The sequence below is a fragment of the Mus caroli genome, chromosome 11 (genome assembly GCF_900094665.2).
Source record: "Mus caroli chromosome 11, CAROLI_EIJ_v1.1, whole genome shotgun sequence".
NCBI classification, from domain to species: Eukaryota; Metazoa; Chordata; class Mammalia; order Rodentia; family Muridae; genus Mus; species Mus caroli.
In genome coordinates, this window is record NC_034580.1 from 99,670,119 (window position 1) to 99,693,724 (window position 23,606).

Consider the following 23,606-nt stretch of genomic DNA (forward strand, 5'->3'; position numbering starts at 1 on the left):
TNTGTCAACGTACCTTCACAGTTAAGAGATAATCACAGAATTGGTTCAAAGTTCTAGTGAGACAAGTGTGTTCTGACACTGTTCTGTCAATTCAGCAACTAGAAGATTAACTCAGTGATCTCCTAGGTCCATGTGTCTTGCTATGGAAAGGATCCGTTCTTAGTAAATGAGGGCAATTTTCTGCCTCATTCCTTTTCCACGTGACTCACAGGATAGTCTTTTAAAATCTCTTCCCACACTTTTTTTATAATATGCAAATTGTCATTACAATGTAGTTTATTTTCCCCCACCCAAATCAAACATTTTGTTGACAAAAGTAAAAAGAGGGGGAATGGAGAGATGGTTCAGAGGTTAAGAGCACTGACTGCTCTTCCGAAGGTCCTGAGTTCAATTCCCAGCAACCACATGGTGGCTCACAACCATTTGTAATGAGATCTGATGCCCTCTTCTGAGGTGTCTGAAGACAGCTACAGTGTACTTACATATAATAAACAAATAATTTTTTTTAAAAAAAGGTAAAAAGAGAATAACCACCATCTTATTTCCATTCTTTTTGTTATGAGTTTACTGGGGAGGCAGGACGACTAGTTTATGTCATTTTTCAGGCCCACGGAATAAGATTTTTTTTCAGTGCTGTCATACGATGAATAGAAAGTTCTTAAACTAACATAGGTATGGCCCCTCATGGTGTCCAGCTACATAACACAGCAAGTTCCCAAAACAAAGGACGGTATGGAAAAAAGGACCCACCAAGGAAACTTAGTTATGAAAAGCTAATCTAAGCCTAAATTTCAATTTCCTTAAGGCTAACTTTGTAATCAGATATGACTAACAAAAATAGTCACTAGTTACCTGCACGTCTTTGTGTCACAAAAATAAGTTCTTTAAATATCCAATCAAGTACACAAAACACTTCTTTCGTACAACCCCAGACACTCCCACTTAAGCAATAGATTCATAGACACAAGCCTCGGCAACAGTTTTCTCTGTTCTCTAAGCTCTACCAACCCGGAGGACTAAGCTGGCAGGTGCTGGATCAATTGCTGTAACCTAGGGGGTGCTACCTTCCCTTGCCAATAGGCAGTCACGGCTTGCGGCCAAGAGCTACGGGGCCCAAGCCTTCGCGCCCCGGCCGGATCCCCCGCGGCTAAGAGCATCCCGCCAGGGGCTAAGAGATGCGGAGCAGCCCGAGCGGAAACCTCCACAATGACAGTCCCCAGAGCCCCGAGCCCCAGGGGCCGCAGCCCGGGCCGAGCCCAGCCCGCTCCCCGACGCAGCCCTCACTTGTTCGTTTGTTGGTATAGGGGCTCCATGACGCCGGCCTAGCCGGCCTGCGGCTTCCTCGGAACACGTCCTCACAACCCCACTTCCGGCTTCCGGTCTCAGGGCCCGCCCTGCTGAGTAGGGCGCCCGCGAGTGTGCCTGTCCCGTGGTGGTTGTGAGGTCGGAGATGGGGTTGCGCCGAAGGAAAGCGGGACGCGAGGGATGGGTGTGGCTCCGGGCCGGACCTCGCGGAGAGCGGCGGGGGTGGGTTTTTTGCTAAAGTCCAGCTTCGGGATTGAATCAGGTAGCGGAGAGGACGGTCGCGAGGCACTGACGTCAGAGCCTCCCCGAGAAGTCGCCGGCGACTCTCTACGTCGCTCTCCGCCCCGCGGTCGGGCTTGGCTTCTCCTTGGAGTGTGTAATTACAGGTCTGGGGAATCTCACTTCCTCACGGCGCGTGCTTTTCCTGCCTCGAACTAGTCCGCCCTCTAGTCTTCCCATCTCCGGCTCATTTTTAGTAAACCCACAGTGAGTGAGTGGTTAGCATGTGTCCTGTGTGACGTGGAACAACCAAAATTTCCCTGTTCTTCAAGAGGTTGGACTAGAGAAGGAACTCCGATCTGTATACAAATAAACATTCCAAATAAGTACAAAGATAATGGTAGAACATCCTAATAAATACAAAGATAATGAGCTGGGCTGGGGTTGTGGTCAATAGGAATTTTTTTTTTTAAAGACATGAAGGGCGGGTGACATTTGGGTTAGGCCTTGGAAAGGTTCAATCACTTGTCTTCACCTAGGCCCATCTCATTTCCATCCATCTAGGTTCTTATCTACAGTTCCTCCCAAGGGAGGAGTTGTTCCTCTTCCTTTGGTGAGCTGAAACTTGGATTTTCCTGTATCCTGCATCCCTCCCAGTTTTATGTCCCAAGAGACTGCCCGCCCATATTCATTCTTTCCCTAACATTACATTTCCCAGTTCCACTCCCATTTATTGAACATCTACTATGCACCATGCACAGATATGTGGAATAGGAACCCAGGTAAAACACATTCCTGATGTTTCGCTGTCTGTTGAGAAAGTCCTTGTTTTAAAGCTGAATTAACGTTTAGGGTATGACTAAGGACCATTTGCCTGGAGAAGAGCAGTAGGGGTTCATGGATCAAGAAAGCATGGGTATAGGGCCTTCAAGAACCGATAGAGGGTTTGTGGGAACGGTGCACTTTAGCTATGGTTGAGTAGCGTGGGGGCGAGGCATGATAAAAGGCTGTATCCTTAGTTTTTTAGTACTTTGCTGGTGAGGGATGCACAGGGAAGTATGTATATGTGTGCTTGCGTGTGTCTCAGTAGAATTGTCTCTAGCTTGTGTGAGGTCCCAGGTCAAATCTTTGTGGGTCTTTGCTCTATAGGCATTTTGATTTTAAATTATATTACAGATTTATAAGAACAGGAAAAATAAGTAATAGGAGGAAAGTGCCAGTCTTCTCCTTTGTTTTCTGCTCTGCTGAGGTGCAGTGAGTAGCTGCCTCCATTCCCAGCACCATGAAGCTGCCTGCCACCATGACTTTGCTGCCAGGATGGATAGTATTCATTTTTATAATATTCCTTTTATACAGCAAAGATTCCTTATACTATCTACTGTGGGCCCAGTAACTATACCTGTTCTTGTCCTTTATTTTTGAATGTGCTATTTCTGACCCCCATGAAAAACAAAAGAAAACAAAACTGTTATTATTTATAATGCCACAGGTCTTCAGGACCTGAATGCATCAGTCTCAGTAACTTTCCCTGCCTTTCCAATTCCTTGTGCCATTTGCTAGTGCTGACTGTGTTGGCACCCAGGATGCTGTGCACACTTCCCACTGCTGGGGATTACTGACCCAAACCATTGCTGTGCTTTGCTAGTGAAGGTATTGCCTGTACTGTGTACCGCGTCTGCTGGTGGCTTCTCTCCTCACTGTGACTCGGGCCTGAAGAGAAGCTACTTAGGAGAGAAAGAGTTTCTTCTGGCTCACAGTGTGAGAAGATACCATCCACCGTGACAGCAAAGTCATGGTGGCAGGCCACTTCACGGTGCTGAGACTGCAGGCAACAATTCACTACATCACAGCAGACCAGACAACAGAAAGGAGAAGACTGGCACTCTATTGGCTTTCTCCTTTTCTGTCTTATTTGGTCAGGGATGGAACCCATGGGATAGTGACACCCAGTGAGTATTCTCCCTTTAGTCAGCCCTTTTCTGGAAATACCCTAACAGATACACTCTAAGGTGTGTCCTCTGTGTTTCCTTTTTCTATGTGTCTATGTGTAGCTATGTGCTCTTGAGTGCAGATGGAACTCAGCTGGGTGCTGGGAACTGAACTCGGGTCCTCTAGGTGAGCAGCAAGTGATATTAACTGCTCAGATATCTCTCCAGCCCTCCCGGCTGTTTGTCCAAGTGGACCATCTAAAATATGCTACAGCAAACATTCACAAAAAAAAAAAAAAAAAAGAAAGAAATCAAGTTAGGAATTTTGTAGGCTTAGTGTGCAGCAATATAGCATCTCCTGCATTCCTAGAATGTGGTTTTTTTTTTCCCCCAGTGTTTACTGCACCCTGGCTCCACACACTGAAACCAGTTGGTAGAGGCAGAGGGGGTGGATAGAGTGGCTCTGGAATAGAAGTCCCGTTCATGAAAGGAACACCTGGCTCTCAGCTGACAATTTGAGACTGACCCGGTAGCTCATGAAGTCATCACATTGATCATAGGTAGCAAAGGAGATTGACTGCAAAAGCCAGTCGGCCTTGGAAAGTAATAATATCGAATGGAGTTAGTCCTGGCCACTGCTGGAGGACTGCCAGCATGTGGCTTAAAGCCACAGAGGCCCTGCAGGCATATACACAAGTCCCTGTCCCGTGACACTAAGGGATGCAGTGGAATGGATGTTGTTTAAGCTGCTACATCCTTTCTAAGAAGGGTAGGAAGTGCATTGAGACAGTGTCGCATGTCCAAGATGGCCTCAAACTTGCTATCCTGCCTCAGTCTCCTATATGCTGGGATTAAGGGTGTGAGTCACCACATCTGGCTTAAGACACTATACTTTTAAGTGGTGGTAAAATAGATACTTGGCCTGAAAGAATTGATCTGGTCAGGGTGAGAAGGATCAGGGCTTATGAAAACCTGGTGATGCATAATAGCACCTAAATATGCCATGGGGGAAAAGCTGAGGAGGCAGCTCCGTGGCAGAGCACCTGCCTGGCAGGCATGTTCCTTAGACTCAACATCCAGGACCACAAAGGGAGAGGTGGTTAGAGATGCTGCTAAGGAAGAGGTGGTCTCAAACCAAGAGGCTTTCCAGAGGGATGGGAATTCAGCAGGACCTTAAAGTGCATAGACAATGTGTCATGGTGAGGCAGGCCAGGGTATCTCAGCAAGTGGAGAGGTAAAGTAGGGAAGGCCAGCTCAGGTGATGGTCTGTGAGAGTCCCTTTGGCTAAAGCAGAGGGTTTCCAAAGCAGAGAAGGCTGAGGTTGCCAGGAGGTGGGGGTGGGAGAGTTGGTGAAGCTACAGTCAGGAAAAGTGTCTGCCTTGTAACCTGGAGACTTCTGGAGGGTGTTGGGCCTCAGACAGGATGGTGTGGCCTTCATACTTTCAGACTTCTTCTCTTTGAGTCTTTGGAAGCTCACAGCTCTCTGATTGCCAGATTTCAAACACCCCTTGACACTTGGCCTATTTGTTCTCATTTGTGAGGTGGCAAACTTGGGGTATAATTATGCATGCCTATATGCACACAATTCAGGAAGCAGCAGCAGAAGGAACATAAGTTTGCACCAGTTTGAACCATACTGGGAGATCCTTTTTTGAAGAACCAAAAGCAAACAAACAAACAAAAAGATTTCTGGTCGGGCATGCTTTTATCCCAGTACACATTCAGGAGGCAGAGGCAGGCAGATCTCTGTGAGTTAAAGGTTAGCCATGGCTACATAGTGAGATCTTATCTCAAAAATCAGCCAGTCAATCTGGTCTGCCGTTCATTTTACCTCCAATGTGTTCTCTTTACCTCTGAAACCACTCGATTTTATATCTCTGGCTGTCTCCATCAGACCACATAGGATGATTCTGTTATCTTGTCAAGCCATCAGCACCTTCTCCTCCCTCTGTTTTCTACAAATCTTGTGTTTCTCAGAAAACCTTTCCAAAGCCCAGTTGTAGTGTCACACAGCGAGCCTTTTGATAGCTCCAGACTGCAGGACTATGTCTTCTTCCTGTCATGCAGGAGCCCACCTCAGCCTCATCAGCCTCATCCCTGGCCATGTGGTCACTCCTGCCAACTGTGATCATCACAGCTCTCCCCACAAGGGCCTCTGTCTTCGGCCCTTTGCATCTACTATTCCCTGTGCCTCTAACTCCGTTCCCTCTGCCTTAGGCCAGATCAATTCCCACTTCCTCTTTGAGCTCCAGCAGTGCCTTCACCTCCCCTGGAGAGCACCTTTGAAACTCAGGCTGTGGATCCTAACCAACCCTGCTGTTTCCCATGGTACCTTGTGCTTCCTCTTGGCACTCAGAGCAAGGGTCCACCATCCTCAGGGCAGATGTGTCTTTTGTCCCTGCTTGGCTCAGCCTAATAAGAGACAGGTGCTTATTAAACATCTGTCCACCAGCATAGGGTTGAGCACAGTGGTAGACTATCTGCCTAGAATCCCTAGTGTCACAAAAACAAAGTCACCGTGAATAGATTTTACTCATCCACCCAAGTAGTTTCCATGGCTCTATATTCCAGAAACTGAATTATTTGAAAATTGACTTTTAAGTAATTTAAAACTGTCCATGTCACAACGCTCTGGCTCTGCTCTGGCACTGCAAAATAAATAAATAAATAAACAAACAAACAAATAAACAAAAATCAGCAACCACAAAAATCAGCCCACAGGAGGAGAACCATCTTCTGTGAAAAGTCAAAACGTAAGATTAACACATTCTCACAGACTTCTCATTGTGTGCTCTCATCCCCTGCTGGGAGGCAGAACCAGCATCACCACCCGCTTGTCTACACAGAAGCATTGAGCTGCAGGGAGCTTAACCTGGCCCACGCTGACTGAAGACAGAGGAGGACCAGACTACAGTCACATGGCACCCTCCAGGCAGCTGCTGGATCATCGTCCTGCCTTATTGACTCGAAGAGCTTGTCACAGATAAACAGGTCACCTCTGGATCAGGTCTGCTTTAAACAATAGCTTTCATCAGCCCCCTCCTAAGCCTGAGAGACATGGCCTGGCCACCTCTGGTTTTGCTCTGACCCATTGGATTGAAGCTGAGCAGACAGTGAGGTTTGACAGATCTGACTTTGGGAGGCTGCAGTGAGCTCAGAAAAGCATGCATCCTCTCTCCAACCGAGGGCCACCAGGTGAAGGGGATGTTGCCCCGGGTGCTATGGAGGTGGGATGAAGTCTCCAAGGAAGCTGCCTTCTATGGAGAGTCTTCCCCAGATTGTCTCAGGTAGCCATAACAGCCAGAAGCAAGGCAGAGAGAAGGGAGCTGTCTAAGGAAATCCAGTGTATTGTAAACAGGATAAAAGGCATTGGGAAGCCCACTTACCACAGGCTAATGTGTCCCCAGGTCATCAGAGAGAGAGAGGTGGATGGCCTACCAGGAGCCCTGAGTGAGGGAGAGAAAATTCCTGATGAACCTGCTCACCTGTGTACAGGGCCAGGGCAAAGGTCTTGCTCTTTATTTTGCTAAATGATTCCCATGGCCCTTTGGCATTCAGAGGGACCACAGCTTCTAGGAAGAGTCCTCTCTTGACTAGAGAAATGGCCTCTGGTGCCTCCTGGATCAGGTAGCTATCTATATGGCACTCTTGGAAGGAATGCAAGTCTGAGGGAAGAAGATTTGACTTAGACTCAGGAGACTGAATGAAAACTGCCAATCAGAGGGCTTAGGAATAATGACTTGGGCCTGGGGAGTGGAGCTTAATGATAGAATATTAGCTTGCACATGGCACTGAGGCTGATCTCCAGCACTGGGAGGGAAAGCGCTATCAGTGCTTTCCAAATCCTTATTGTTAGTGTATATATCTCAAGGAAGAAGGCAAACAGGTTCAGAGGGACTGAGCAAGGTGTCCAAAATTGTTGATCTCGTGGCCTAAGGAATATTGCCAAATATTCCAGCTAATGGCCACAGGCGGCTGCAGAGCACCTAACCCGTGACTGGCACAAGTCACAAACTGAGTGTGTTTTCCTCCTCCTTCCTCCTCTCCCCACCTCCAGGAATCAATGCTAACCCCAAAGCCTTCCTCATTGCAGGGAGCAGAGGCTCTACTTCGGAGCTCCACCGCAGCCCTTGCTTTCTCCAATCTTCTTCTCTTTCTTTTTTAGAAATTTAAGCATACAGCCCGCATTTGCAGCTCCTCCAGCTTCCGTCAGTCAGTGCTAGCCTGGGGCACATTTTGTTTTTCTTTCTTAAGATTTATTTATTTTTATTTTATGTGTATGTGTGTTTTGCCTGCATGTATGTCTGTGCACCATGTGCATGCCTGGTGCCCACTGAAGCCAGAAGAGGGCATTAGGTCCCCTGGACCTAAAGTTACTGGTGATTGGCAGCCACCATGCCGGCACTGAGAACAGAACCCTGGTCTTCGGCATGAACAGCATTTTCTCTTAAAATGCCCAGCCAACTCCCCAGCCCCACCTTTGGCTCCTTGAAGGCATAATGCTATCTGTCTTCCTCCTCTCCTGCTCCCTCCTTCCCGGACTCACTGAGTCACAGGCTGCCCTCAGATCTTCAGACCCTGCAATCTCTGCAGAAGGCTCCTCTGAGATCAGGGTGGGGTGGGTGGACAATCACAAAAGGTTTCCTGTTGAACATGAATAAGGCTTCAGGACAAGATCCAGTGGAGGACACCCAAGGGCATAAAAGTTGCGCTCAGTTTCCATTGGGGTGACACAGGTGGCATGGGCGTAGGAACCTCTCTTCCCTCTCCCCAATGCTGTTCTTCTTGGGTTTCAAAATGGCGTTTTCAGTGACTTCTGCTGCAGAGCTTCAGAGTTAAACTAGCAGTCCCAGGGTGCGCCAACACCCCTGCTTCTGGGGCAACCCCCTTTCAACATCCACAGAGACAGCTTGTGACCCCCTCCCCAACACCCAACCCCAAATAAGGCAACCGCAAGCCCTGGTTGAGAAAGAGAAGTCTTTTTTCTCCCTTGCCCCATGCCCAGATGCCCCTCCAGGAGACAAGCTCCAGTAATGGCCATAATCTTGCAGCTTTGAAGGACGTACCCAGGACCCCTGAGGCATGAGGCCCAAAAGAAGCCCTCTGAGGAGAGGGCCAGACAGCAGCCATCCCTCAGAGGCCTCCTTCTCGCTGCAGGCCATGGGGCCAACATGTCCCAACACTGCCAGGCTTCCTTGCACAAGTCAGACCTCACAGAGTGAGGGGGACATACGAGGAGGGCGACACGAAGCTCGACAGGAGGATTGGGACTCATCCATCATGAACCGTCAAACAGCAGGGCCATAGCCTGCCTGAACGCTTGCCTAGTTAAAGGAACTTCTGCAGCTCACCTACCCCCAGCACCTCAGCCTCCCAGAATCAAGCACATTCCACTAAGGGGGGATTAGAGGGTCAGCAACCCAGACTGGCCCCCAGCCTGCTCTCCCACAGTGCTAGGACTGAACATCCTATACCCCCACCCTTAAATGGAGCTGTAGTTAGGAAGCCCAAGGCAAAATAGAAATTGATGGGGCCTTTCTGTCTGTTCCCTGTTTTAAATAGCATACTTTGAAAGGTAATCTTTATTACCATTGTTGTTGTTAAAATCAGGAAAGCTGAGTTCTGCTGAGGGTCTCCGAACCTTGTTTATGCCAAGGGCTGGGGCTGGAGGACAGGAAGATTATCTTACATAGGAATAGACAACAGAGGACCCGCTGGGGTGTCCTTCCCTCCCAGTCCAGCACCTGGACCTGTGGGCCTCCTGTTGCGGGCAGCCAGCCACAGATGCATGGATCCAGGCCTGTTTTATATGCCATTCCCCCTGCCCTGACTTCAGTTACACATGTACAGACACGGCCACAAAATAGTAAATGGAAGATTCAAGAGATAATTCCTGCTTTAGTTCACCTTTATTATAGTATATCGTATTGTTCTACTCTATGTTTAGTTATTGTTCATCACGTAATAGGCTAATCTTATCAATTATACTTCACTCGGTCTCAGCAGAAAGACAGTTGTAAGATAAACTTTACAATGTGTAACTTAATAAGAGAAGATACAGCATGTATAGGTTTCGGTACTATCTGTTTCAGGCTTCCATGGAGAACCCTCCCTGCCAGGTAAGACGGGAGGAGCCTTAACTAGGAATATGCCATCCTTTGAACAGCGGGGTCCCGTGCCCACTACTTGCTCACGGTCATCAGAAGGGTCTTAGGTTCAAATCCTGGCTCAGCCTGATGCTGTCTGTTGACCTTGACAGGCTATTTGGATTATCTTGACCACCCTCAAGCCAACAAGTGTTTCTAGTACATTCCTGTATAGAGGAGAGCCACCTTGCCTTGCCTTGCCACCAGAGAGATCTGAGTTGAACCAGGGGCTCTTGGGACATCGTTAAGCAAGTTTCATGACTACTCTTAAAGATTCCTTTTTATTTTGTGTATGTATGTATGTATGTATGGGGAGGTGCCCATTGAGACAAGAAGAGGGTTTAGATCCCCTTAAGCTGGAGTTTCAGGGGGTTGTAAGCCATCCAACATGGGTGCTGAGAAGGGAACTTAGGTCCTCTGGGAGAGCAGCAATTGCTACTAACCATCAAGCTATCATTAGTCCCTACATGACTACTCTTGAAGAAATTATTCCCCTCCACACTGTGTGTGTGTGTGTGTGTGTGTGTGTGTGTGTGTGTATGTGTGTGTGTGTTTGTGAAGGAGAGAGAGAGAGAGAGAGAGCTGAATGAAAATAAGTATTGGACAATATTCATTTTGATACAAGAGTGATGAGACCGAGATAGGTCTCATTCCTCTGTCTCCTGCCTCCCTCCTCCGTTACTCCATTTCTCTTGGAAGTTTCACAGTAAGAGTACCAATGATTCTCAGTGCAGATGTAGCTCAGGCACAGTTACAGGTTCATCTCCCAGGTAGTGGAGCCCAGGAGGGGGGGGACCCCATGATAGCCTGGCACACCCATGGCACTCAAGACTGCTTTTGGAAGTGAGGCTGCATAGCCACCTATAGCATCGATGCCATCTCTACATCCAAACCTGGACCATTCCACTTCCTGGACAAATGACCTCAGACAGGCTCAACATCCTCATCTGTACACTGGACATGATAATTGCACCTTCAAGGAAGGGCTGTAAGGAAGTCTATAGTCATTAGTACACAGCACACCAAAGATGTTCATTATCCTGGCAGGCCTTTTGCTTACCCTTTCCTATTAGGGAAGAGAAGCCCTTGCTTCTGTGTCTGTGTTCTTATGGGAGAGGCAAAGGAGCCATACTCCAGAAGGGGTATGAAGGTCAGTCTCTGGGCCTGGTCTACTACCCCACCCATTAGCTCTGGTCCCACGCCAGGCTTGAACTGGCCTCTCAGGAGTGGGGGCTGGGCTGGGCAAAAGGCACTGCTCAGGAAGGGAACGACAGGCAGGGAAGGATTTGTAACGCCCAGTGGCAGCACAAAGGTGGCGCAGGAGGAGCTTCCTCTTGGGGAGGAAGGGAGAAGGTCGGGACCCACATCCGGCCCTGCCCGTTCCTCCCTGAGTCTGTGGAAAGATGGCCTGGCTGCTCCAGTCACCGCTGGGCGGGCCTTTCCTTCACACTGGAGCTAGTCCCTTTGGAAGACCCCTGTAGACAGGCTGAGGCATACACTCACAGGCTCAAATCCTGTCCTCCCTCTTGCTAGCACGCACATGTAGACACATGCACACAGCACAGGGGCTGCAGGATGAAGCAGTTGATGAATGACTTGGCTGACCTAGGCTGCAAATACTATCTGGAGGTACAGAGGGCTGCTGGGATGATGCTTAGCTGCCAGCGTTCACTGTCCTAAAGTCAAGGTCCAGGCTCTATCTCTCAGTGTTTAGCATGTGCAAAGTCACCCTGCAGAACAATGATCTGGCTTCGAGGTGTTGTCCACCCTAGCTGGAGTCAAATATCCAAGTACAATCTTCACAGGGGACCTCTGGATTCTGTGACACAGGCTGGCTAAGCAGCCCATTCCATTGAGGCCAGTGAAACATCCCTCTTTATCCCATGTAGAAACAGGCTTTGGGACAGTGTAGAACTGTTGCAAGACTCCAGATCTAGATTTTTTATAGTGGGGTAGCATCTATTTTGTGTGTCAAGAAGTGAAGGTTTAAGGAGAGAGTCTCCAAGGTGATGGCAATCTGAGAGAGAGGCAGAGTTCTACAGGAGACCCAGGGCAAGGTGGTCTTTATGAGATCTTTGCTGGGACCTAGTTTTCCTATCATGTCCAAGGGAGGGGGGAAGCATCCCTCTGTTTTATGGGAAGGCTTCAGGCATTGAGTTTGGAACTAAATAACCTCCAGTCCACTCTGACTTTGATCAGAGATATAATGAGAACCTAAAGAGCAGATAATAGGGCTGAGTTGCTATAAGAGCTGGTGAGTTTTATTCACCCATCCACACATGCACCCACCCATCTTTCAATCTCTCCATCCACTCATCCACCCATCTACCCATCCACCCACCCATCCATCTATTCACCCATCCACCCACTCAGTCATCCACCCATCCATCTATCCACCCATCCACCCATCCATCATCCATCAATCTACCCACCTGTCCACCCGTTCACCTACCCACCAATCCATCCATCCACCTACCCATCCATCTATCCACCCATCTATCCATCATCCATCGATATATCCACACATCCACCCACTCAGTCATTTACCCATCCATCTATCCATCCATCCATCATCCATCCATTTATCCACCCATCTATCCACCTATCCATCCATCCATCTACCCACCCATCCTTCAATCTACCGACCCACTTATCCGTCCATTGACCCATCCAGCTACCCACCCATCCATCTATCCATCCATCCATCATCCATCCATTTATCCACCCATCTATCCACCTATCCATCCATCCATCTACCCACCCATCCTTCAATCTACCGACCCACTTATCCGTCCATTGACCCATCCAGCTACCCACCCATCCATCTATCCATCCAACTATCCATCCATCCACCACCCACTCACCTATGCATCCACCCACCCATCCATTCACCCACTCACCCACCCATTCACCACCCACCTACCCATTCACCCATTCACCCATTCATCCACTCATTACCCACAAACAACCTAGTTTGTTGTTGAGGGATGGAGACCCAGAGAAAAGAAACCTATAGTCCTTACTTTCCCAAGGATAGAAAATATTGCTTAAGATGCAATGTCTGAGGTGGCTTAAAAATAAACATCCTTCTATCTTTTTTGCCTGACTACCCTCTAAGTACTGGCCAGGTTGTGTCATGGTGTCAAGGCTACTGCCACACATTTGGAGATTCTAAGCCAGTGCTGTAAATAACGGAAGCATTAGAGGTAGTTTCTTCTTGTGACCACCTTCGAAGAAGTGTCTTTCTCACAGTCCCCTGCAGGTCCTCCATTAGCCCTCTTTGGCTAGAATGCTCCATCTGGCCATTCTCAAATACATCTTCTTGAAAGGAAAAAGGATGGCCACCTGACTTCAGTAAGTGGTTAGGGATGTGGTCAAACCCAGGATTCTTTTTTTTTTTTTTTTTTTTTATCAAGAGTGGGGAGTTAACTGTTGAGTTGGCGACTCACAGTGTCTGTTGGCATCCAGACACAAGATTGATGTGTTTTGTGTTTCTTTCCTGCCTCAGAAGCAGCATAGCTCACACATCCCTCACTTTCTGGGCCCCTACTCTTGATGTTTGTTTTTCTCCAGGAAGGTCTGCTTGGCCACAAACTGCTAAGTGTTTGTTGTTAAAACTTGGCCAAGTGAAAACTTCCTGCTGCAGCATTCTGTCGCACACACACACACACACACACACACACACACACACACCATACACCTCCCTCACCTACATGTCCACTGCATCACTAGGACCCCTACACTTTCTAGGGAAAATAAGTTCTGTGGCATAGGCTCTTCCCACCACAGATCTCCAGATCCATTCCCCACAATGTTTGTCAGAGTCCGTGTCTGAGAATCTCTTTCTCCATAGATAAGCTACTACAGAGACCAAGTTTGACTTCAGGGTGGGCAAATGGCACCCAAGCTCCTGTGTTCCTATCCTTGCCTGGCACAGGTACAGAGGCTTACAGCTGCACAGCATAGATGGAGCATAAAGGCCTGTGGGAAGTGATTGGGCTTCACTTGGGGGGCCTCTGCATGCAGAGCTACCTCTACTAGTCACACCCCTTGGGATTCTGCAACCACTATCTCCCCTATAAGCAATCTAGGAACACCCTATTCTGCCTGCTGCACCAGAGCTGAAACTAAGTCCTCAGTGCAGAGCTGCTGGCTCTGTGTAACAAGCCTGGCACATGCTGTTTGCTTCCCCAGTTGCTCCAGCCCCACTGCCTGCTTGCTGTGGTTTAAGTGGGCTGGCCCTATTCTCCAGACCCTTCTACTTCACCCCCTTCCTCCTGTCTTGTCTCAGAAGTCAGTTTGTTCTGTAAAGCTTTCTTTGAGGCCTGGAAGGCCTCCTTCCTTCTTTATTTGAAGTCTTTTCATTTCATCTTACCTGAGCAGAAAATACACTGTTACAAGCTCCTTCCCCAGGACTACATTGCAAACCCATGGAGACTTTGGACTGTCTGGATCCTTGGTGGCCCCCAGAGCCAAGAGGACAGAGTTTGGCTCAGAGATGGTGTTCAGTTATAAATCAGTTAGGGAGTTTCCAGCCCAGGCCACTTTTCTAGGATGACCTGGGAAAAAGAGCTCTAGAAAGATCTGTTGGAGATTAACTGGGAAGTCATATTTCCACCCACAAAGCCGAACATGCCAGCACTTCAAAACTCCATACCTATTAACAACCCTCTATTCCTTCCTCCCCAAATGCTAGGCAGACACTTCTCTATTTTCTGTCCCTAGGGGCAATGTGGATGCTGGTGAGTTGATGGCATTAATGATCGTCCCTATGGTGCCATTGCCTGGCACAGGGCAGACACTGGAGCTGGATGTAGGAGAGCGGAGGAGGCTGGATTGTCTCTGGGCTCCTGAGCTGAATCTCGGAGTTTTCCTGGATCTTCAGTTAGCTCAGCTCTGCTTTTTCTTCTTTGAAGTTCTTTGTCTGTGGACTGCCTCCCCTCTATACCAAGCAGCTGTAGGTGTTGGGCAGTCTCCTCGGAAACTTCTTTGGGAGTCGGTCTGGAGCATTTTACTTGAAGCTGGAAAGCCAAGTGAGGCCAAGAGCATCCCTAGCAAAGGGCCCGGCTCTTAGCCAATTCCTGGACCACATAGGATCTGATAGGGGTGGTCAGGCCCATGTTATTCGTCGTTCCACACACTGTCAAATGGGCCCTGAAATCTTGAAAGAATCAGAACCAGGGTTGCCTTACAGTGGGAAGGATGTCATCAGGAAGTCAGAGGGTAGGGAATCTGGCAGAACAGGTACTCAGACAGCAACCTGTCTGGCTTTTCTGCATCCGCACAATTAACCAGGCATAGTGGAGACCTGATTGCTGGATGCCCCTACCCCTCACCTTCAGGCTTAGGTCAAACCCTGCCCTGTTCCCCATCCTCTTCCTCAGGCACCCGAGGATCCAATGCATCAGGGAGGAGCATTGGGCACTCTTTGTGTCAAGTATTAGAGACTCCTGTGCCAGATGGGAACAATGAGACCTGCTCAATGCATCAATTCCTTATTAAGAAAATAAGATCTGGAGCCAGCAAGATGGTTCATTGGGTAAAAAGTGTTTGCTATGTAAGCCTGGTGACCTGACCTGAATTCGATACCCAGAACTCACCTAAAGAGAGAGAGAGAGAGAGAGAGAGAGAGAGAGAGAGAGAGAGAGAGAACTAACTCCATGAAGTTGTCCTCTGACCTTGACACATGTGCTGTGGCTCATTCTTTCAATTTCATCACTTGGGCAGCAGATCCAGATAGAACTTTGAGTTCAGGCCTGCCTGGTCTACATAGCAAGTTCCAGACTAGCCAGGACTACGTAGTGAAACCCTGTCTAAGCATATCTAGGAAAATCACAACCTTCCTGAATATCTACAGTGCAAATACAGAGGCCTATTAGGGTATTAAATGCACCATCCAAGATCAGAACCAAGAGCTGCAGCCTGCAAGGTGGGTACAACAGAGGCTATTCCCACCTCATGGCTGAAGAAGCCATGGTACAGAGGTTCCATGTCTTATAATACCCTATTTGCTTGAGGTCATTCCATCTCAATAGCTTGCATTGGTAGATCCCCGAGCTGCACCTAGTGCCTGGCTGAATTATTTGGCAGCACTTTGTAAAGGACCGGCTGTGTGTAGAAGTTAGTTATTATAAGTCGTTGATGGGGTGGGGAGCAGGGTATCCCAGTCAGCAGCCTTTGCATTGACCGATGGCTGAACCCAGTCTGGGCGCCCTGCCCTGGAAGCAGGGTGGTGTCTGGAGATGGATGGCCCCATGTCCTCTCGGCCTGGTCCTGCGGAAGCCTAAGGCCACCTTCCCGTGGGCCCGACTATAGTACAGGAAGGAGTTGCTACAAAGAAGGTGAGATCCAGCAGGTCCAGGCAGGTCTACTGTGCTGAGGCCCAGTGCTACTGGTGGCTGAGACGTCCCACTGAAGGCAGGCAAGCACATCCTGAGCCTAGGCTCCTGCCCGGGAGGCCCTGCTAATGACCCTGTGCATTCCGGCCTGCATGGCCCGGGAATTGGCTAAGGGCAGAGCCATTAGCTGGAATCCTCCCAATGCTCACACATCTGAGTAGAGGGGGAAAAGGGAAAAGTTGAAAAAGAGCTAATTATCGCTTTTATCAGAGCGGTGGGTTGATGGGTCCTGCCCGAGGGCGCCTGGAGCTGCATTAAAGATTAAACGCCAGGTGAGGGGGGGAGTGGGGCTGTCATTCCACAGGAGGGAGGCCAGCAGGCTGCCCCATAGAGACCTGGTGGCTTTCGGCAGCCTTAGATCTGTCAGCCGAGCCCTCTGTCCCAGAGCCCACCACCTCCACATTCCATCGAAGGACCCCCACGGCGCTCAGTGCTTCCGCCACTGTGAGAAGGGCGGCTGAAGTCCATGTCTGCTCCCTCGAGGGATGCAGGGTCGGGGCAAGCCTAATTACCCAATTGGTAGGTTTCCTGGCACTTGTCTTGGGGGACTTAATGACTCCTGCACGTCATCTAGTGACCTTGTCGGTCAAACCTACATCAGAATTGTATGGGGCCTGAAAAGGACCCGAGGACAGGTGGTCTGACCTTCCTTGTTATTACAGAGTACTGTGGTCCAGAGAAAGAAGGGTGTGGGTCAATCATACAGTAAGGACTTAGTCCCGAGAGGCTCTAAATCACTTAAGGATGGGGCTGCACCTTTGTTCTGCAGTTCAGTGAGCTGAGGTGATGGAATTAGAGTGATCAAGGCCAGGGAACCTTGTTATACCATTACAGCTTAGCAGTGTTTGTGGACACTGGGTTTTCAGTCAGTGTTTCTTGGTTGTGTGGGTGATCTTGATAGTTAAGAGAGCAGAGCAAGTCTTCGCCATATTGGTCATGAAGAATGATAAGGAATCAGGTGTGTAAGGCTCTCCCTTAGTCCCAGCATTCAAGAAGCAAGGGCAGGAGGAGCTCTGTGAGTTTGAGGCTAGCCTGGTCTACCTAGTGAATTCCAGGCCAGCCAAAGCTACACAATGAGACCCTACTTCTTCTTCATTTTTTTTAAATGAAGAAGAAAAACAAAACAAAACAAAACCACAAACCAAAAACCACAAGAAGAATGGATGGGGGAAGGGTATCATAATTTTAAACTCTCAGAGTGCAAGTGGGCACTGGGCTGACCACAGAAGGGCGGCATCAGAGTGCTGGCTGTGATGACCCACCTGAGTTAGTGTTCACTGTGTACTCAGTGAAGATGTCCACCAAGGGCTGGGGATGTAGCTCAGAGGGTAGAGGGCTTACCTAGCATGACAAAGCTCTGGACTTGACCCTCCATGTCACCTAAAACCAGGAGCAGTGCTGCATTTTTACAGCCCCAGCATTTGGGAGGTGGAAACCAGAGACTAAAAAGTCCAATATCACCCTTGATAAATAGAGAGTTCAAGGCCAGCGTGAGATATAGACACATGAGAGACAGACAGACAAACAGACAGAGATGTCTACATCTACAGAGGCACTTAACACTGGCCCCACTGGAGACCCAAGCTCTGCCTGGCTAACCCAGGCAGTCCTTCTGAAGGCCCTGCTGTCACCGGGAAGGACAGCCAAGACTCCTCTTCTTGTCTTGCTGACCATCATGCCAAGCTCTCTAGAAGCCCCTGGAAGAAGCCCAGGCTTGTGTCATCGATGATCTGGGGCTTCCAACCACAGACCAGAACTTAAGAAGAAAAGTTTTAATTTATTCTTTAAGAGTTATGTACATCTATCTATCCCCCATCATCTCCCTCTAGCTACCTTGGGGGTGTTTCTCCACCCAGTCCACACTCTCTTCTTTAACAAAACAAAACAAACAAACCTACCTAATTAACACTACACATAGGTGCACAGGTGTGTGTGCTGATTACCAACAGCTCCTCAGAAAGGGGTGGAGCTTTGCAGGCTCCGCCCCGTCTGTGCTGCAGTTGCAGATCTTGTGCTGGCAGCCAGGGCTGCTGGGAGTGCATGAGTGTTGCCGCATGTCTGTTGCAGAAGACAACATTTCCCAGGACTCCTTCCCATCTCCTGGCTCTGACAGTCTTTCCAGCTCCTCTTCCACAATGTTCCCTGAGGGAATGAGGGGATAATGATGTCACATTTGAAGCCACCCAGTCACTTATTCTCAGCACTTTGACCAATCATGTGATTCTGAGCTGACTGTGGCATACTGGGGGAAAACAAAGGCCTCTGACCAAGGGCAGCACAACTCTATGAGTATAAACATAAACGTTTAGAAGGCAGTTTGATAACATGCACCAGTCAGAACTTGATGGATTTTTATCCCTCCCCATGGTGACAATAGCACTGATGCCTTGTAGTCAAATCCCTATCTAGGACAAGAGGATCCTGGCCTTCCCCACCTCCTCACCTATACTGTCCCATGCTGATCTGACCTAGCCCAGGAAATGCCTGTGAAATCTTAATGAGTAAGGAGAGACTGTTTTTAAAAGGGATACTAGCCACATGATGGTCAGGGAAGTCATCCAGTATGATGCAGAAGTCTTGGAAAGTCTTGCTTTCTCATGAGCACGTGTGTGAGTCCTGGGCTGTACACTTTAGCTCCTGTGGTCCGCAGAGAGCCTTCACCACACAGGTAATTAGCCTTTTAATTGCACATATGATGACTTGATTATTCCCCTACTAGACTATAAACACCAAGAAGAGTTTTGTTTACCCATACGTCCCCAGCATACCGAAGGACAGAAAAAATATTAATTGAAGGTTAAAAAGAGAGGAGGGAAGAAGAGAAGGAAGAAGAAAAGGAGGGAGGAAGCAGCTTTTGAGGAATTGAGGCTGATGTGAGGCAGTCTTGTGGCAGAGAGGAACAGACCATCAACAGGCACAACTGAGACAATGGGCAGTGTAGGCATAGGGGAAAACGGCTCTGATGGTGGAAGCTTGGATGAGGATGCCTGTCTCTCTGGGGACAGAGGGGACATTCTCTATGACTGGGTGCAAAAGGCTTATCAGGAAGAATCAAGTGGAAAAGGGAGGACTTCATCTTCAGCAGAGATGACATAGTGAAGGCACAGAAGTATTGGAGATGCAGGCTTGGAATGCTGGCTGGGCAGGCAGGGCAGGCAGGGAAGAGCTGAGGTGCTGGAGACAAGTGATGACCAGCAGGAGTGTGCCGTGTCTAGCTACCAAGAGTACAGGGGGACTTTGAAACTCTGAGGCTGGGTGTGAACTTCAGTAGAAACAGGTGTTTTTCGATTTGGAGCCAATCTCTGAGTTCTCTGAAGTCCCTGTAGAGAGTAGTCCTCCAGATGACATGATCAGGGCTCAGAGAAAGACTACCACTGGTAGGGTTAGATCCTGCCTTGCGGAAGACATTACTGGCCATCAGGTTGGGTGGCATAGGAACACATCTCAAGGCCAGCAATTTCTCGGTTCTCTGTACACGAAAACTGTCAGTCTCTCAACTGAATGGATGACTTTAGAGGGGAGAGATTTGGGGGGCCTAGCTGGTGTACCTCCTTCCTGCTCTCTCTCTAGCTTGTGACTTTAGGCGTGGCATAGCGTTTTTCTGTGTTACATTTCCCAACCTGTAAAAGGGTGACAGGCAGATCCACCTCAGAGAGCTACAGAAAGAATTCAACAAGAGGAGGTGTGCTGACATACATACAGATAAAACACTCAGACACAGCCGGGCGTGGTGGCGCACGCCTTTAATCCCAGCACTCGGGAGGCAGAGGCAGGCGGATTTCTGAGTTCGAGGCCAGCCTGGTCTACAAAGTGAGTGCCAGGACAGCCAGGGCTACACAGAGAAACCCTGTCTCGAAAAAACAAAAAAACAAAACAAAACAACAACAAAAAAAAAAACACTCAGACACATACATTTTCAAAATATATCTTTTTAAAAGAGGAGGCTCATATAGTCCTTAATTCACTGGTGGGTCTATGAGATGGTGGACCACTGGGTCCACCAATGATAGCTTGTCTTTGTCCAGACCTCACATCCGATGCCCTCATTCTTTCTCTCCCTGTGAGATTACCCTGAGGTTACTTAGGGAAACTAAGGCCAGCACGATTGTGTATTTCTTCACATGTTCATGTACATGTGTGGGTTTATATATGTGCATAGCATGTATATGGAGGCTAGAATGAGATCTCTTTTATTATTATTATTATTTTTATATGAGCACACTGTAGCTGTCTTCAGACACACCAGAAGAGGGCATCAGATCCCATTACAGATGGTTGTGAGCACCATGTGGTTGCTGGGGATTGAACTCAGAACCTCTGAAAGAGCAGACAGTGCTCTTAACCACTGAGCCACCTCTCCAGCCCCAGAATGAGATCTCTTACATTCTTCAGGAACCATGCATCTTTTTTATCTGTTCATTTGATTTTGATAAAGAATCTCTTTCTGGCTAATTATACTAGATGGGTGGCTAGTAAGTCCTAGGGTCCTCCTGCGCCTACCTCCCTAACACTGGGATTACAAGTTTCTGTGCCTGGCTTTTCATGTGGGCTGTAGGAATCGGACTCAGATCCTTACACTATAAGCATTTTACCAGACGATCTATCTTCCCCAGATCCCATGACAATGCTCTTGAAGCTTGGGCCGGGGGAAGGCAGGCTTTAACAGAATCTATAAGGACTCACCATGGACAACATGTCCAAAAGAGATGTCACATCTGAGTCTTCAAGAAGCAGCCTCAGCTCAGGCCCTAGGCCCTGTGGTTTTGCTACAAGTCTCCCCACAGAATTCTACAACCTGGTACTCCTTTTAGACTGAGTGTCCCAAGCATGGTCCCCAGTGGGATACTGTCTAGGGATAGTGTCTGCCCAGGACAGGACAGGCGCAGGAGGACCCTAGGACTTACTAGCCACCCATCTAGTATAATTAGCCAGAAAGAGACTCTTTATCAAAATCAAATGAACAGATAAAAAAAGATGCATGGTTCCTGAAGAATGTAAGAGATCTCATTCTGGGGCTGGAGAGGTGGCTCAGTGGTTAAGAGCACTGTCTACTCTTTCAGAGGTTCTGAGTTCAATCCCCAGCAACCACATGGTGGCTCACAACTATCTGTCATGGGATCAATGCCCTAAGGATGCTGTGATTCCCTGGGGCTTTCGCTCCTTGTTCTCAACCTCAGCTGCTGTTGGCCTTCTGTGGAGGATCTGACCCCAGGGCAGCCCCTGCTTTCACTGGGAATCTCACTAAGCTCTCAACCTGAGGGTCTTGGACACCTTTGGCAAACCTCTGTCTCCAAAACCATTCACATCATGATTCATAACAGTAGCAAAATTACAGTTATGAAGTAGCAATGAAAGCAATTTTATGGCTGGGGTCACCACAACATAAGGAACTGTATTAAAGGGCCGCAGCATTAGGAGGGTTGAGAACCACTGCACTCCGGGAACTCACAGATCTGCATTCTTGCTCTCAAATCGCCCTCCAGCTGGGCAGCCCCTGCCCCTCGTGGAGTTCTTTAAGCAAAGATAGGAAACCACAAAAATGTTAAGCTGAGATGAAGGAACGTAATGGGCTCTAATCTGAACTGACAGCAGCATTATTAGCCAGCAAAGAGCCGCAGGAGCAGCAGGGATAGGCAGGGAGGGAAGGGGAGAGAGATGGAGGAGGGATGGGGACAAAGACTTGAGGATGAGGCAAGACTTTGGGGGACAGGGGTGGTGGTGCAGGCGAGGTTGTGGCTACTACATCTGGCCAGGAATGATGCAAATACTAGCTAAGAAGCTCCATTAGAGAGAACCATGTGTCTGGCACCATTTGAAGCCACTGTACTAGCAGATGCAATTTGCATGCTATAGGTGTTTGTATTCATTTCCATGTTTCATAAACGACAGAGAAAGCAAGATAGAGGGACCCAACGATAAAGAATGATGATTCAGGTGTCAAGGCTAGGGGCTGGCTACTCACACACAGTCAAAAACAAAAGTCCCTCTCGGGATTCAAGAAAATGCACAGTGTGTGCGCATGCATGTGCGTGTGTGCACATGCGTGTAGAGACCAGTAGTCCATGTCAATGCTTTTCTCTTCACTCTCTCTCCACCTTATTTCTGGCAGTATCTCTCACTGAACTTGGAGCTCAGCTGTTTAGCTAAAATTGGCTGGTTGGCCACCTCCCAGCGTCCACCTCTCCCCTCTGCCCAGCTCTCTCTGGGTATAGATGTACACCCCACCCAGATCTGACCTGGGTAGTGTGAACTTAGAACTCAGGTCTTCCTGCTTGCCTAGCAAGCATTTTTCTCAGCTCCAAGTAGTGCACTCGTTCAGAACCAAGGTGGGTTGAAGGAAGGGCTAGATGAAGCCCCTGTCTTGCGTTCTAGAAGGAAAAAAAAAAGATGCCTTTCCTAACTGCAGCTAAGTATAGCTCCTGGGGTCAGGAACATAGGGGTCAGAGGGCTCAATTAACCTCTTGGAAGACAGAGGTCAGAGGTCTCGCTTAGTCTTTTAGGGATCAGAATTCCATTTAACCACCAGGATCTAGAGGCCACGGTTACTAATAGCCGGCTGATGTCTACAAGGCTAGAAAGGAATTCTGAGTTAAGACACTACATTCACTTGGTTCCAAGAAGAAAGGGGGTGTTCATGTCCATCAGCCTTTCCTGCTGCACAAAGGTGGTCACAGCCTAGAAGCTGTGATCCGAGCGGGGAAGGACCCTGCTCAGTAAGGAGCAACACTCTCACCACCACACTTTGGATGCCAACACCTCCTGACCAGGCTGGCTTCTGGCTGCCGTCAAAGCTGAGGGGCTCTAAGCCCGGGACCCTAGCTACGTCTTTCTCTGTTTCTGCTGTGGCGACCACTCCTCAAGGGATCTGTTTAGGAGCCAGGAACGCAGAAGCCTGACATTGTGACCTTACAATGATCCCTTCACTTGCATAGGCCTCAGTTTCCTTATCTATAAAGTGGGGTGTGGCTGTAGTTTGGTGCCCCTGGTAAGTGATTGAAAGGTCTCAGAACCTGTCTGTAGAAAGCATTTTTGCCCAGCAGCACCAGGGTCTTTCCTGTACTCTGAAATTGATTTTCATGGCTACTTGTCAGGCCTGCAGCAGGGTGGTCCTGCCCCTTCCAACAAGGGGAGCCTTTTCACTTGATGAACAATCATGTGACTGAGGGTTTGGTCCCATGCTGGATGGAACACTGTTTTTAGAAGGACCAGGAGCTCCCGTGACCAGGACATCCTGAACTCCTATCAGCCTTCCTGTGCCAAGGGGTACATGTGTGGAAACTGCCCATGCTACACGGTGATGCACACACACCAGGAATCTGTCCATGGAATTAACAGCCACGTTTGGGCCCCTCCCAGCTTGCCCCAGCCATTGCCAATGACAGAAGCCATAACTAGGGAATATTAATTGCACTGGCCACTATACATGAAGGGCATCCTTTGTGCCAGACACTTTGTAGAAACACAGTTTATTCCCCTAGTGACCCCGCCCAGTTGGTTTTATCATCTTCCACTTTCTGCCTCTATTCCTCCTCACCCCCACAGCTCCCTACCTAGCCAAACCTTCCCACAGCTTCAGGCAGTGACTGGGTCCTTGAACCTCTGAGAACCTA

The 23,606-nt window shown here is 48.7% G+C and overlaps 1 protein-coding gene and 1 long non-coding RNA gene across 3 annotated transcripts in view; one reads left to right on the forward strand and one right to left on the reverse strand.

The window, feature by feature from the left end:
• Gosr2 (golgi SNAP receptor complex member 2) overlaps nucleotides 1-1,416 on the reverse strand; it is a 21,075-nt gene extending 19,659 nt beyond the window's left edge. Inside the window, exon 1 of one of the 2 annotated variants that reach the window (XM_021177288.2) lies at nucleotides 1,285-1,416. In XM_021177288.2, the coding sequence (XP_021032947.1) occupies nucleotides 1,285-1,313 (29 nt within the window). In that variant the 5' untranslated portion in view covers nucleotides 1,314-1,416. The remainder of the gene's footprint in view (nucleotides 1-1,284) is intronic. The other variant, XM_021177287.2, reaches the window with a different exon arrangement.
• LOC110305348 overlaps nucleotides 1,379-23,606 on the forward strand; it is a 28,865-nt gene continuing 6,637 nt past the window's right edge. The window contains exons 1-2 of the long non-coding RNA XR_002379150.1: nucleotides 1,379-1,527; nucleotides 6,167-6,647. This is a non-coding gene — a long non-coding RNA (uncharacterized LOC110305348). The remainder of the gene's footprint in view (nucleotides 1,528-6,166; nucleotides 6,648-23,606) is intronic.